The 15,715-nt window shown below is 44.1% G+C and overlaps 1 protein-coding gene across 19 annotated transcripts; it reads right to left on the bottom strand.

Moving 5' to 3' along the window:
- Window positions 1-317: 317 nt before the first annotated feature.
- On the bottom strand, window positions 318-14,586 carry abi2b (abl-interactor 2b). 19 transcript variants are annotated; one of them, XM_052057860.1, is made up of 12 exons: window positions 14,418-14,586; window positions 11,578-11,745; window positions 10,855-11,031; window positions 10,024-10,041; window positions 9,611-9,711; window positions 8,453-8,599; window positions 7,516-7,640; window positions 7,117-7,317; window positions 6,530-6,694; window positions 5,856-5,939; window positions 4,376-4,561; window positions 318-2,078 (listed from the first exon to the last, which is right to left on the bottom strand). In XM_052057860.1, exons 1-12 carry the CDS (start codon window positions 14,532-14,534, stop codon window positions 1,903-1,905), a joined length of 1,665 nt encoding a protein of 554 aa, XP_051913820.1. In that variant the 5' UTR covers window positions 14,535-14,586; the 3' UTR covers window positions 318-1,902. The 19 variants fall into 19 exon arrangements, with proteins under 19 accessions (XP_051913820.1, XP_051913821.1, XP_051913823.1 ...); XM_052057861.1 differs by having other exon boundaries at window positions 7,516-7,637; XM_052057863.1 differs by lacking the exon at window positions 5,856-5,939.
- Window positions 14,587-15,715: the final 1,129 nt, after the last annotated feature.

Raw genomic sequence — 15,715 nt, 5'->3', positions numbered from 1 at the left:
GACGGTCAGAGCAGCAGACTGTTGTAACATGTCCTCTGTAAGAAGTGAAGAACACAAATATCCCTTTTTGCTCCAGCTCCTCGTCTTGACTGTCAGTACCCTGTCTGCACACGTCAAGACCACTTGTCATTGCTGTCGTTTTCCACCTCGGGGCCTCAACACAAAATTACATTCAAATCCCATCTCTCTTCTCGCTGCCAGAATTGTTTATGGGCACAATCTGCGCGCATTTGCTTTGTCTGAGCATGGAACCCGACGTGGAGCATTGAAAAACAAACCTTTTTGTGATTCAAAATCTTAAAGACAAAGAAAACTAGTGCATTTCAATCCTTACATTTTATTGTCTTTGTTCTCTGGATTTTACAAATATGAGACTCTTGCAAATCAACTTCAAATGTGCAACACAATGGCATCATGGACTGTGGACTGGATCGTCCGTCAGGTCCTTCTTCCCTTGCTCTGTCTCCCGTATCCCAAGCCTGACTCCTCCCTGCTTCCCTGCAGGTCAGAAAGCAAGACCTTGGACGTGAGCTCCAAGGAAAGTAGAACCGTATCTTTGGATGAGGTGGGCCACAACTGCTTCTTTTTAGAATGCCTCATCTTGCCATGTGGGGTTTGGGGAAAGCACAGATAATTATGGCATGCAAGACTCACATACAGACCCACTGGCATATATCTTTTTTTTAATATAGAAAATAAAGTCTCTGGCTTAAGTACTGAGGCCACGCTTAAATTGGACACTGCCAAGCGCATTTATGATACACCCTCAAACTGCTGACAACAGAGGTATCAGTTCTAACGGTCAAATCCATTTTAACACAACAGCTGTCTTTTCATACTCAATACATCTGGTTCGAAGGACATATGTCACTTGGATATTAGTTCTTCATCTACATCGCTTCACTACAAATGCATGTCCTTTTTATTAAAACAACTTGAAAAAAAGTGGAGGGGAGAAAGCCATCCCATTCTATCCAACTGCAACACACATCTCAATATGGCACAAGTGTCTTCAAAATGACCTAAATGCATCATCACTGGTGGGGGGGGGGGGGGGGGCGGGGGTCACACCATATCTAAAAATGTTAAGACATAAATCTTCACGACAGAGCCAATGTTTTTCCTTCAAGAAGAAACATGCCACTCTGCAAATCCTTTTCAAGAAGTAAAACAAAATAAAAATACATCATCCGAACCGCTTAACAACACTGCAAGTGAGCAGCTCCGAGCTGTAGGCTGACCTTGAGATCAACTTGTCATTCACCAGAGAGGCTGCACATTGTGCAAGAGAGGATTTTACTCCTCACTTCTTTGGAAGGTCACGTGACTGTCCATTAGTGTAAACGTAAAAGGATTATACACATTTTCTGCCTTTGTTGAGTGACCCCGCCTAAGTGTAGCCGTGTGTCACATCAAGACACCGGATGTGCTTATCATGACTGTTGGTGCAGCACTCCACCATGAGCCCTAACCACAAAAAAAAAAAAAAATGTTGCATGTTTCCATGTTTGTCCAAGGAGAAATTTTTTAACCAATGCTTCTGGACTGTGAAGACATTGCCTTCCCGCACTTACTTTTGCCCACACACCAGATTCCAAATAAATATTTTACTCTAAAATAAGGCATTTTGACCGACGAAATTCAAAGAAAATGCCTCGTTGTGAAACACAAACTCTCCATATCAACCAGCAGTCAAAAAGAAACATGGAAGGAAAAAGTAGTGGTTGCTTAGGTGTAGAAAATGACTGGGTGTCGGCTCTCCTCAGCATCCCATCCCGGAGGTGATCATGCTCTTGTCTGTTCAAAGTCTTTGACCTTTAACCCTTGACTCCCCTGATTCCCTCCTCTTCCCTAGTGACAGCTTCTCTGTCTTTCTCAGAGAGGAGGGGAAAGGGGTGTTTCTCAATCAGCGTAGTGCATGATGGATTCGACGTAGTTGCCTGGGAAAAGGCCCGTGGTTCCGTTCATCACACCCTCGTACCAGCCGTCATCGTTCTTCTTTATCACGTAGATGATGGCGCCCTCCTGGAAGGACAGTTCATCTTCTTTGTCGCGACTGTAGTCGTAGATGGCCACCACTGTGGGACAGCATGAGGAGGAGAGTCACATTCTTGTGAAGCGCTTTACGTTAGCAGCTAGTTAGGCCAGTGATCATCAGGTGTACCGCAGAAAATTCACTTTCACTTATCGTAACATTTTGGCCTCACTGGGCTGGACGTTTGTGTCCATTTCACCTCACTTAATATTGTTTTTTTGGGATACCATTTTAGCGATGGCAATGCAAATGTATGAAACGTTCCATTGCCAAGGCTAGGGAATTTTGTAATGCCCAATTTGAGCTTTAAATATGCCATAATATACTGTCGTGTTTATATTCAATTGTACCTGTTGGCCAAATAAGACCCACGAAAACTTGCTTGTAGTGCTTATGTTAGAAGAATCTATGAGCAAAAATGTATCATGTTTAAAGTTTCATTTATTTGGGCGCATCGAAGCGTTTGGGTGCATATCCAGCACCCCCAAATGCCTACACACAAAGGCGCCGGCCACCTGGCCGGAGGGCTGTTGAAGTCCACAATTAGCACGTCAATACAGGTGGGCGACCACAGGGGAGAAGGCGAAACTCGGTCACAAAAGGGGAATGAATAATCCGGGAACAGCGGTTGAGCAACAAAAGACGAGTTGAGAACACCCGTCGCGCCCAGACGACATTGACCATCCGCAAAGTCTACAGCATGCTAATTCGATGTAGACCAGCCAGAAAAGGCGCCAATGTACTGGTGGTTCGAGGTTGAAAAACAGGTAACCAATCACTACTGAGGTGCCCGACCGGGGGTGCGGCATGCAAATATTGGGGGCAGTGTGTTTCTTGTATTTTGCATATGTTACAATAAAATGTGGAACTCGCGGAGACGGGATTTTGAGTGTGATCGCGGAGCAACAACCGTCGTTCGCTCTCAGAGGTCCGCTCCCGCCGATATTGAAGACAATTTTCCTGTGTGCCGAGTCGTTTCTTTAACTTTGTCCGAGAAAATCTCTGACAGCTTATTATTAATTACCGTATTGGCCCGAATATAAAACAGTGTTTTTTGCATTGAAATAAGACTGAAAAAGTGGGGGTCGTCTTATATTCGGGGTCTAAACATTATACCCATTCACGACACTAGATAACGCCAGATATCATTGAAGCAAATGCTGAACTTGACGCCCTAGCCAAAGTGAACCCCTGCCACAAAGAATAAAAAGAGCGGTAGCACAAAGAAAAATTAAAAAATAGCGGTAACAAGGAAAAGAGAAGAATAATAGAAGACATAACAGAAAATGGAGAAACGTGGTGACAATCTGGAGAAAAGTGGGTCAAAAATCGGGCAGATTAACCGGCAGCTGAGGAGGTTATGATGTAGCTTACATTTCAAAAACCAGAAGCCATTCATTTACGAATGTGATTGCACTTTAGATTCGAATGAGGCAAAATAACAGGCTTTTTCTCTCAAATATATTGTTAGAATCATTGGTTTCAGATGTACTGAAATCATTTCTGTATAAAAATGAATTTGGTGTTCAAAAACTCATTTTTCAACCTTGAGTCTTGAAAAAGAGGGGGTCGTCTTATAATCAGGGCTGTTTTATATTCGGGCCAATGCGGTATTCAGGGATGGCAATGGCTAGTGATGAAAAAAAAAAAGGAAAGGGGCGTGGCCTGGATCGGGCGACCAATCACAACAAGTAAGACATCATACACGTCCAATCGCAGGGCTGTTTACAATCGGAAGATGGAAAGACTGATCGGGGGAGCTCGTGAAAACATGACAATAAGGTACCTGACCCCCCCCCTAAAATTTTCTCAACGGATTTAGACGATTCACAAAAATGATCAATTTAAGAAATAAAACAGCGGATTTCCGCATATCCGCGGAAAATTGCCATCCCTGGGTATTGTTTTGAAACATACAGTACTACGTTGGTAAAATGGGTCTCATTTTAAACACATCACCTTAACCTTTTTTTTTAGTTCTGTACAGACCAAACATTCATCAATTTTTTGACAAGGGAATTACTCCATGTGATATTCTTAGTTTACAAAAGGAGTGTTTGATGGCTTACGACACTTGAATGTGTATCAAACTGTTGCCATTCACAAAACAGAATTTCAGTTGTGGCTTCTTGCGTTCATCAGCTTTGCGTCAACTGAACAAGCCCCGGTTTCACATACCGTTAAGTACATTTGAGAATAAATTGAGACCAGGTCATGACTCTTTCGGAATATCTACTTTTTGTGACTTTCTCGGTGGTGTGTAAAAATATTTTTCTAATGTAACCGTATCCAAATTAAAGGTTGGAAAGCACTGAAGGAACCTATGTAGTTCGAGCCAACCTTTCTCCAGGTAGCTGCGTGGCGCCCAGGGTGGGTCCTCCTCTGCATACGGATCGCTATACTCCACCACTGCCGACTCCTCTTCTTCCTCATCATCTTCATACTCCTCCGGTGGGGGAGGAGGAGGTGTAGCGTCCTCAAAGACTGGCTCGTCTGCAAGGGGCGGTGGAGGTGGCACATCGGAGACTGGTTTGGGAAAAAATAAAACATTTAAAATGTGTAAGCACGCGACCATAACAAAGTAGCATTTGGAATAGACATGAGAAGTGGTCATTCCGATGCATTAAAGGAGAGGACGATTACATGCTGTTTTTGTCCCACCAGGAAAAGGACATGCATGGATCAAAATGGTCAAATTCTTATTGGTCAATCAAGGAAACATGCTTTTTAGTCACTCATCTAACATATGAAACACAAACCTTGCCAGATGGCAATCTTTAGCCCATTTTCCGCTACACCCAATCTACACATTTTTTTTACAATTGCACTTGGCTCCACACCCCAGAGTTTGCGGTCGCCCACTTTACAATAGAAAAGAGGACTCATTTCAAGTTGTACCAGTTGGAATGAAACAAAAAAATCAACAACAGAATAGAACGAATGGAATGTTCTAAAAATAAAAGGTGAAGACTCATACTTTCACAAAAGCGTTGTAACAAAGGAAAAACAACTTCACATGACTTCTTAATTACGGTCAATGAGGCAAGACAGCACATCCATCCATCTAGCCACCCATTTTGAACACTGCTTATCCTGAACAGGGTCGGGGGCATGGGGGGGGGGGGGGGGGGGTGTTCCTGGAGCCTTTCCCAGCTGACTTCGGGCGGAAGGCAGACTACACCCTGAACTGGTTGCCAGCCAGTCGCAGGGCACATTTAGAGATGAACAACCATTCACACCCACATTGTCACTGAGTGGGAACAGATCCCAAACAGCACGCTCACAAGCCAGGCGAGTGTGCCACTACAGCATCAGTAACTTTTGCCGACAGCACAACAACCATCCATTTAAACTTTGAATATTGAATGACAGCATTCACATAATTGAATGTGTGTTGTGTTGTAAGTAAGCAACATAAAGAATATGAACATAAACGTTTGCGAGCTGGATTCGAGCCACTGACGAAGTGAAAAAAAAAGGCAGATGCTGCAGAATTGAAGCAATCGCCTTATAGACGCATCTGTGACATGGCAGGTAGTTTACGTGTTGTGGAAAAGGGGCTTTAATGTTCCGTCAGGTATTCTATAAAAGCAAAAACAAGTGAGCAAGGATGACACCTAGAGGCCATGCTGATTTCAAGCAAGTCAGAATACAACAGACAGGTGGTTAATGGAAAATGGAGTTCTTTAGTCACGACACCTTCCAGAGACTGCGATACAGAAAAGTTACTTTGAGACTAAAATTCCCCACAACAGCAGATGTTGACACGCTATAAATGACGCGCATAGGACATCATGCAGAAGGCACTAGAACCACTTACTGGTCTCCTGAACTCGGGCCACAAAGCCCATCAGGGGCAGCTGAGGGGTGATCTGCATGGAGGGGGGAGGGGGCGCAAGGGGGCCTGCAATTGCCAAAACAATGTTCAAATACGGAGGAGAGGGCATGATCAGAAGGAAATCGGGTAATTTCAACCTATTGTAATTTTTTTTCATATGAATATCTGACATGTACAATGTTGGCCCACAGATTCAGACTTCACATTTGTGCATTTTTGTCTGTAACCTATCCTTTGTTATTTGCTCAAAAACTCACCTAATCATTATTTTTGTGCTTGGGGTATAATGCAAGTATCACTTCAGTGCGATTTTGTGTCATTTTAGTGCCTTGAAACAGTATGTTGAAATGAACTGAGCTCACTGAATTGCTTTTTTGCCATCTTGTGGCAATTATAAACCCTTATAAAGGAACCATTAACTCGGTGTGTCTGTATGTAAAGGAGGCAGGAAGGATGCAATGCTATACAGAACAGCAAGGAAATGAAAAACAAACCATCCATGGAGACAGCAAGTAAGATTATTGTATAATACTTCTGAGAGTCTCAACTTGAACACAGAGGCTGGAGCTCATTTAACCCCAAAACTTGGGGAAAAAAGGGACCCCGAGTTGCACAATGCACACACAAACACAAAAATAATAAAATATTGTTTATACTTTGATTCTGGGCAAAGTGTGGTCCACCATTGAGCTGGTTCTGATTTGGTGCGGTATTAGGCTGGCCGGTCACCGATGAGGGGCGGCGGTACGGCAGAGATCCTCCGACATGGGCATTCTGGGGTGGCTGCCCCGGGCGGTTCATGCTGTAGAAGTGAGGAGCACCTGCAGGGAAGGGAATCACCACCAAGCGCCAACAGAGGACATTTAGAGAGTGTTTTATCATCTCACTTTCAGAGAGCTTTGGAAAAAAGGCTCCACTTTGGAATATTTGCACAAGACCAAAAAAAAAAGTACTCGCACAAGCACAGAAAGGCTGAATTGCCATGCGCAATGTGACAAAACAGGTGCTGTGAAGGATGGAAATATACAGGGCGAACATGGGAACAGAGGAAGCATTAACCGGACATGCAAGTCCAACACATGTGCATCTCCAAGTGCCCCTCAGAACTTCTACAAATATTTTTCCTGAATGAGATGTGAATTTTCTGATCATATTCACAGCTTCAAAACTCTGCGTATGGATCACAAAACTCAGCCGAGATGATGAGAGTGTGGGCGGGCTTTCCACATTGGCTGACACTCACCTTGTGCAGAGTTTCCATAAGGAGCGGGTCCTGTGCCAGTGGGGGCTGTGGAGATGGGGAGCTGGGGAGGGGGCGGGGGTACATGCGGGATCTCGGCAGGTGGGTTAGATGCCTGGGGGGGGCTTTCAATGGTAGGGGCTATGGGACCAGGGGTGGTGGCAGTGTTGGGTGTAGGTTTAGTTGTGTTGGATGGAGCAGGGGCTGAGGGAGTGTTGATGTTGTGAAAAGGTGAGCGAAAGGAGGAAGAGGAGAAAAGAAGGGTGAAGGAGAGGAGGAACGTTCTACAATCTTTCAGGATTATCCACATTCTCATCCGAGTTATAGTCTTAAGTGTGCGCAGAAGCCAAAAACTAAGCAGTTTTGTCAGAATAATTGTGAGCAGGCAAACAAGGGTCGTACCTGGGAAGGCAGTGGGCGGGGCCGGGGTGGGTACGGCGATGGGCACCCCGACACTGCCGCTGCCGCTGTTCTCCCGGCTACTGCTACGACTGCTGCTGGGGTGGCTGCCTCCGCTGCTCCCGCTGCTGGTGGCAGGTCAGCAAAGATGTCAAGACACACGGCAACGACAATCGCCATCAATCAGAATCAGAATCATCTTTATTGGCCAAGTATGTAGAACACACAAGGAATTTGTCTCCGGTGTAACACGCTGCATTCGTATCATCGTAAACAAGGACATGACAAATAGCTATGCAAGGACATTTCGTAATGTAAGTGAGACAATGTGCAAAGGCGCCACATTGGGATTTCAGCTCAAGTCACTACGGCTCTGACTTTTATGATAGCAAGAAGCATCACGGAGAAACACACTCCAATGATGTCACAGATATCGAAAGCAGCTCAGCAAAAGACGCACGGCAACGTCAGCACACAAAAGACGAGACATGACGCGCTAGAATAGCAGAAAGCAGAGTGGCAGTGAGATGAGGATGGATGAAATTAAAAATAGCCAAAAACCTATCTTTTACTTGATTGCCATTGCTCTTGTACCACAGCGCAACAGATGGAGACAGTTTTCTGTTCGCCTACAGCAAACCATCATCCCGAATAAAGGTTTCTTCTCGGAGAGGATACATTACATGCGCCTCGTTGTACTGCTGCTCGGTATTTTGATATTATTATCATTCCAGTACAACCCATGCCAGTCTGGGTTTCACCATGTGTGGAAGAATAAGGAGACGGGGCGTTAAAGTCAGGACTCCAAACAAGGACTATTCAGCGGTGTGGGTCAAGTTTAAGTGTAGGAAAGGAGACGAATAAAAGGGAAGGGGGAAAGCTCAAAAGGGCCTGTGTTGTACACAAATAGTGAGGCATGCTGGGAAGGGGGAGGGGGTACCTGTACGTGCGGTTCCTCTGATTAACAGATGTACTGCGTGCTGGGCTCGGCAGGGGGTGCGCCAAGTTGCGCGTCGGGCTCGAGACGTAGTCGTTAGGGACAACGGGAGGACGCACCGGCTCGAGCGTCCTATATGGGGAGTGTCTCCTGTGAGAGGGTCAGGAGTTGGGGGGTGGAGGGGCATCCACAGAAAATTGTAGGAGAGGGGAAGGGGGAGAGCGGGACACAAACAAGTGCAAACTTAAAGAAAACGGGAAACGACAGGTGGAACAGTGGGGCTGGCTGGGGTGAATCCAGAAGGTAGCAACAGCTGTGCGGAACCAATGCAGAACTACACTGCCTGAAACAAGAGTCAGTCTAAAGCTATTAAATCAACAGCATAAAATGCTAATAGGCTGAAAAGACAAACAAAAAAATACAAGTGACACTGTATTTAGGGGGGCATGGGCACTAAAACAAAGTACTCCTGCAGAGTGGACACCTAGCAGTTCACGTATAAAGGTGCTGTAATGGCAAAATGTTGCTATGAAGAATATGCGGCAGCCAAGAGTGGGCAAGCCGGAACCAAACACAACTAAAGGCGAGTTTAAAAAAGAAAAAGATCTCAGTCTTTAGCCAAAGACTGCAGCACTGGCTCCATCATGGGGGTGTAGCTGTGGTTACATGCTTAGATACAAACACCAAGACCACACTCCAGAAAGTCACTGAGCAGATGGAACAAATCCAGCAGACAATTCTTAAGATCAGCCACACGCAGACACATGAACAAAGACAGTGCCCGAGACTCAGAAAGGTCCCCAAAGCGACAAGAACGCCGAGTTGTTCAGCTGCAGGAGCAGACAACCCCTGGGATTAGAGACACGTTCAACAGTTGGACGCACACAACAAAAACAGGGTGAAAAGCTGCCGCTTTTAAAGCTTTTGCTTCGGATGGCAAAACACACCGCCCGGCTAAGCACAAGTACAGTGTGCAAACGTGCACACTGTGTACTATGCAGTACACGTCCTTGTTTTGTTTCTGCTTTACAACGTGAGAGAGCGAGTGGTTGGGTGAATTGTTGACTTGCTGCCATCTGTGTGCACTTGCAAAGCAAGTGGGCAGGGCAAGGACCACAAACAAAATCCATGTTTATCGGAACAATCAAAGAGATGACATACCCAAGGGTCCCTTTCCCACTCATCGGTGGGCTGGGTGGCTTCTGTGTCGGTGGGTTCGTGCGAGGGAGTCCACCTCCGGCTTTCATGCTCTGAGCACTGGCCTATAGACAGACAAGTGTTATGAAAAGGCAACTCTCTCCTCATCTGAGAATTTGACACAAAAAAAAACACCTTTTGAAGGAGTAGTTTGAAATTTGAAACCCGTTTAAAATCACAACTTGTTGTTTCCCTTCGCAGAAGTGACTGATGAAATCCAGTGTACAGGATTTTAATTTGGAAAAATGACCAACTACTCCTTAAAAGGGAAATCCAAGTACTTCCACAGCAAATTCCAACGACTACAACGACAAGAAATGCATCATTCAGAAATCATAACAACTTCTTCTGTGAGAGGCTAGCTTTAAAAATCTTACCTTAAACCTTTGCAACCACTACAGTTGATTACAAAGATTAAATAAGGTGAGCAGAGAGAGAGAAAGAAAGAGAAAGAAAATCAGCAGATTAGTGTGCATTAGAGAAAAGGAAAACAACGGACCAAGAGTTATTTTCTTATAAAAGCCTGAACAAACTTGAGCAGAAAAACAAGCATTTTAAATCATCATTGTAAAAAATAAATAAGCAAGAACGGAATTTGAAAAAAAGAAAATGATGAAAGATTAAGCCTTTCTGGGTGGTGGCCTGATGGTGCCATGAACCAGCACTGATCCTGTATATTCATGATATAAGATGATACGTTTCGTTTCAATGATTATTTCAAATTAAATGTCTTGAATGACTTTTGTGTAGTTGCTTTTTTCCATGTTTATGTTTATCTAAATCTAACTGATTATTTAACATCTCATTTTCTGGGCCTTCTATCTTGTTCAAGCTATTCCTTATGGAAGGATTTAACCAGATGCAAAAAAAAAGAAAAAGAAAAGGGGGGGGGGGTACGGGGGGCAGCACCGTAGAAACATCAATGACGATTGAGCAATTTAAGGGGATAAATTTCAAAATATTGAAGATTTAAAGGAGCAAAAATGTATTTCATTGTCTTCATTTATGAAATGTGTACTGGCCCAGTCAGGCCACTGTTATCCCCGATCAATTCAAAACACTGTGTTGCACTTTATTGTAACTACCGGTAAGTAACTTCGTCTGACAAAGTCTGGCCCAGAACAAGGTTGTGGTGGTGTCAAAACTAGAAATAAGTATGTGTTTGAAAGACACTAGAAATAATCCTCAACCCTTTGATTTCTCTTTACCTTGACTCCATGGCCCATGTCATCCAACAGGCTGTAGTCAATTGGCTTGCGGATGTAGCGCACGGGCCTCTCTTGATTGGCCGGGGCGATGATCTTGTGTGTGCGGGATGTGTTCTTGTTGGTGGTGAGGATGCCAATCTCCCGCCTGGCCACTTTTTCTTTGTGAATGTCCACCGTCTGAGTACATGAACACATTTTCTTTGTTAGAACTCGAAATGCTCACTTGCTGCAAGGTGCACTCGATTAAAACGTATACATAAAGCTGAGCTGTCACTTATTTTACTTCTACTATATTTACAGTTTGTCTGTAAATGACATATTATCACTCCCAGAAATCAATCGCAATTTCCCTTTCGCATGGCAGTGAGATTGACTTGAGCATTACCACTAGTGATTGTTTTTTTGGAGTGGGATCGGATTTAAACACACACTGTGGGCATATGAATATTTTTTCTTCGATTATAATGTTTTGAATATGTGCCAAAATCAAAATCACCATTTAATTTCAGTTAATTGCCCATCTACCCACATTCTTGCTGCTGTAGGCTGTAAATTTCCCCAGTGTGAGACAAGTAAAGGATATCTTAATTAATTAATCACTAGTGTGTGGAAGGCCATGTCATGCGTTTCTCCTATTGTGTATGGGTCAGGGACATTTTGTGCACAGTAATTGGGGGGTCTCTGTCTATGCAAATATCTCCAAATCAGTAGCCAAGCGCCCACCTGCGAGATGTGGTTGATGGAAGACTCCATGCGGCGTAGCTGTGAGGCCTGGATGTCCAGCATCTGCAGGACATTGTTGGCCAATGTGTTGATTAGGTAAGCCACGCTAGCCAGCGACTGAGTAGTGTAGTTCTTGGTCTCCTCCAGCGCTCGCTGCTTATCTGGAGACTGTAAGAGGCAGTGTGACATTTCATATTTGAATTAATGTATACAACTTGATTGATCGTAAACCTCTAAAACACAAGCATCAACTCCCATCCATTTTCTCTACTGCTTTTGTCTAGAATTGCATGCAAGCAGTCGCCCCATTCTCAGCTGACTTTGGGCTAAAGACAGGGTACACCTTTAACTGATTGCTGGCTAATTACATGGGCACATATGGATGCACCCATTCACAATCACACCTACGAACAATTTATAATTTCCTATTAGCCTAACATACATGCGAGAGGATGCCAGAGAACATACAATCTCCACACAGAAGACCAAAGCAGACACACTGACGTTTTAACTACTAGACCTACAATGAAGTTGACCAAATCATGAATACAGTATACATTTGAAAGCCCAATAAGAATGTAGTAGAAGTGATTGTTTGAAAATGTAAACACCGGCAGAGATTTTTAGAAATTAAGTGTTCCATATTGAGATTTATCTTTCCTTATTATTGTGAGAAATCATTACCATGACCAGTGTCTTAACATATATGAATAACATTAATTATTAATAACAATGTATTGCAATGGGGCGGCTCAGTGAGCAAGTGGTTAGCACGTCGACCTCACAGTGCATTGGTCATGGGTTTGATCCCAGCTGCAGTCTTCCTGTGTGGAGGTTGCATGTTCTCCTCGTGCCTGCGTGTGTTTTCTCTGGGTACTCCGGTTTCCTCCCACATTCCAAAAACATGCATGGCAGGTTAATGAACACTCTAAATTGCCCTAGCTGTGAGTGTGAGCGCAGATGGTTGTTTGTCTCTGTGTGCCCTGAGATTGACTGGCAACCGGTTCAGGGTGTCCCCGCCTACTGCGCGAAGACAGCTGGGATAGGCTACAGCACGCCCCACGACACTTGTGAGGATAAAGCGGATCAGAAAAATGGATGGATGGATGGATGGATGGATGGATGGATTGTAATGCCATTATTAATGTCATTTGAGCAATTTTCAGAAGCGTCTGACAGGTAGCTCTATGCATTAATCAGCTCTCAAAAGTTTGGTACTCACTGTTATACAGTACATGTTTGAATATATTGCTGAAAACATGTGCAAAAACTGCAAACAGTGCAGTACCCAATTGCAGAGATGCGTAGTTATATTTTTCACCATTTCTCTTTTCCTGACTTTTGGGGTGTAACTAAAACAGCACCCAGAGATAGGCTTGTGCGGCCAACATAAGAACAGAGTGTGCCTTTGTTCTATCTGCAGCTATCCGGTGCAATTGCAAATTACTTAGTCGTAATTAGTTGGCCCATTTCTACCACTACAACGCACAGTTTGCTACCCTGGCATTGGTAGATGAGACAGATGTTGGTTTCAAATAATTAAACATGCTAACTGACTTATCTGATAGCAGCTACCAAAAATATAATTGTCTGAAAAATATTAAACCCTTAACAGAGGAAGGTAAACATCATGGAACTGGCCTGACAACAGTGCTAATGGAATGTTTGGAGGCAACTGGTGTCCCCATAGCCATCCAAGGGAAGGAGTGTTTCCACTTGGGGGCAGCAATGTCAATAGTGTGTAGTGAAAGGAAATGTTATCAAAAGATGCGCACTTGACTGTGAAACTGCCAGAACTCAACTGTGACGCTCAATACATGCAATTCAAATTTCAATGACGATTTTGTCATTGAGGGAAGTTGTCTCGAAGGAAATAATTAATTGTAGGAGGTTTTACAGCACGGCATTGACTGTTTTAGTCCTAGAAAAGGTTTTTTTTGGGGCGGGGGGTTAAATCTGATGCGCACGACTCGGTTGAGCAACCTGTCAGACCTGCTCTTCCAGTATTCCAAAAAAAGCCAATCTTCTGAACCCCCTGTCGTTATACACTAACCGCTGTGACAAAATGACAAAAATATCGTAATGTATTTTACGATACAATTAATTGCCAAACACTCCACAGTTCAGATTACAGCTGCCGGACATAATCAACAAAAGCATGAGAGGGTTACAATATACAAAAGGATGAAAAGGAAACGTCACAGACGCAGTCGTACCAATTTGATTGTGAATATAATAAGAATTGTTATATGAACGTCTGCGGTCAAAATAGGCAACGTGATGAGAACCTAATGAGTCGCAGTGTTTGTGCACAAGATCATAAATCAGTCGACAGCCACGGTTATTATAACTCCATGTGTCCAGCAAAGATGACCAGAGATTCATCTGGCTTCTCGTCCTCTATCCACACTCGCTCAATTCACAAGCAGCTCGCGGTTGAATTGGAGGGACCAGTGATCGAATCACTTGATTATCAACGTAATTTGTAACGTAGCTGTTTGATGGGGGGCAGCTGCAAGCTATCTGGCTAAGGCGATAGCCCACGGCGACTGTAAAAGTCACAAAGGTGTTTGTATCGTGGGAATGACAGATCTTTTCGAGACCGTATGCGTTAAGCACACGTCGTGGCGCGAGAGAGAGAGGGACTGTGAGTTGCAGAAATATTCGCATTGTTTTATTTTTTATTTTTTGGTTTGTTAGTTTTGGGGTATTTTTTCTTTTATCCCAATTGGCTAACGCCGCATCTCGTCGAAAGCACTAGCAACAGCTACCCGAACAGCGTTTGTGGTTGCCGTGAATAGCCATCAAGAAAACGTGTTCTTATACGGCAAAATTCTTACCTGGACATAGTTGCTCTCACAATATTCGGCGACTCTTTCCAAATTAGTGAAACTATCCAACAGAGCGCTGCGACCTGCTGGAATCTCCTCTTCCAAAAGCATTTGCAGCTCCGCCATTTTCACATCTTTAGCAGGGCGGCATGAGTTCACATGCGCCACCACGGTTGCGTGAGGTACTGCAAGTATCACTGGCTAATTGGGTGGATGTCAAGAGTACAATAGGTACAGTACTTGGTAATACGGTACATTTTGCGCGTTTAAATGTGTTGTTCGTTGTATTTTATTGCATTGCTGCGAATTTCTCCATTGTGAGACAGATAAAGGTTTTCTTATCTTATAATTACACAAAATATGCCCATTAAAAAATACCTGGTGTAAGCAGCTGAGATGAAATGGGCTTCCTCCATAGGGTGTCTGGGCTCTTCCTTTGAGATCGGGTGAGGAAGGGCTTAAAGTTGACTGGTTGCACCCCTGCCTCGAGAGGAGCCTTTTCAGATGGCTCGGTCATCTGGTAAGAAGGCCTCCCGAGTAAGGTTTCCAGGCACGTCCCACTGAGAGAAGGCCCCGGGCATGACCCAGTAAATGCTGGAGACATAGCCGGTTGCCCTGGGAATGCCTTTTATTTCATTGTTTGCCACAGGAGAGGTAAATGCCATCACAGCCACAAAAATATTTTGTTTCTTTTCATTCATGTTTGTTTAAGTACCCTATAATTTATGCATTATGATCATCTGCAGGCAAGGCCAGTTTCTGGTCTGTGCAATGAGTGTGGCAGCCCCGGTGGCTGCCACCGGGGCTGCCACCGGGGCTTTTATTCGCCACACGCACACATTCTTGGGAAATGTAGCTTTATATTGAAAACATGGACAGTGTAGGAAAAGGTCAAAGCCATCAGGTGCGCAACAAAAGGCTAGACGAGTCGGAGAAACAAGAATGGATTTGTTTTCAACACCGCTGATCCTGAACACGGTCACAGGGAGTTGCTGGAGTCTATCCCAGCTGACTTTGGGCGGAAGGGAGACTAGACCCTGAACTGGTTGCCAGTCAGTCATACGGCACATAGAGACAAATGACCATTCACACAAACATCCACACCGTCAGAGTGGGGACCGATCCCATGCTGCCTGAACACAAGGCAGACGAGTGTACTACTACACCATCAGACTATGTTACAACTTGAAATTGTCAATAACCTCTCATGTAAAATTGATGCGCCAAAATGATACATTTCTTGAGATACTTTTTGGGCGCTTTTTCCCCTTTTTGCTTCATTTCAAATAAACTGATATGTGAAAGAA

The sequence above is a fragment of the Hippocampus zosterae genome, chromosome 2 (assembly GCF_025434085.1).
Source record: "Hippocampus zosterae strain Florida chromosome 2, ASM2543408v3, whole genome shotgun sequence".
Lineage (NCBI taxonomy): Eukaryota > Metazoa > Chordata > Actinopteri > Syngnathiformes > Syngnathidae > Hippocampus > Hippocampus zosterae.
This window is presented reverse-complemented; position numbering and strand designations above follow the sequence as displayed.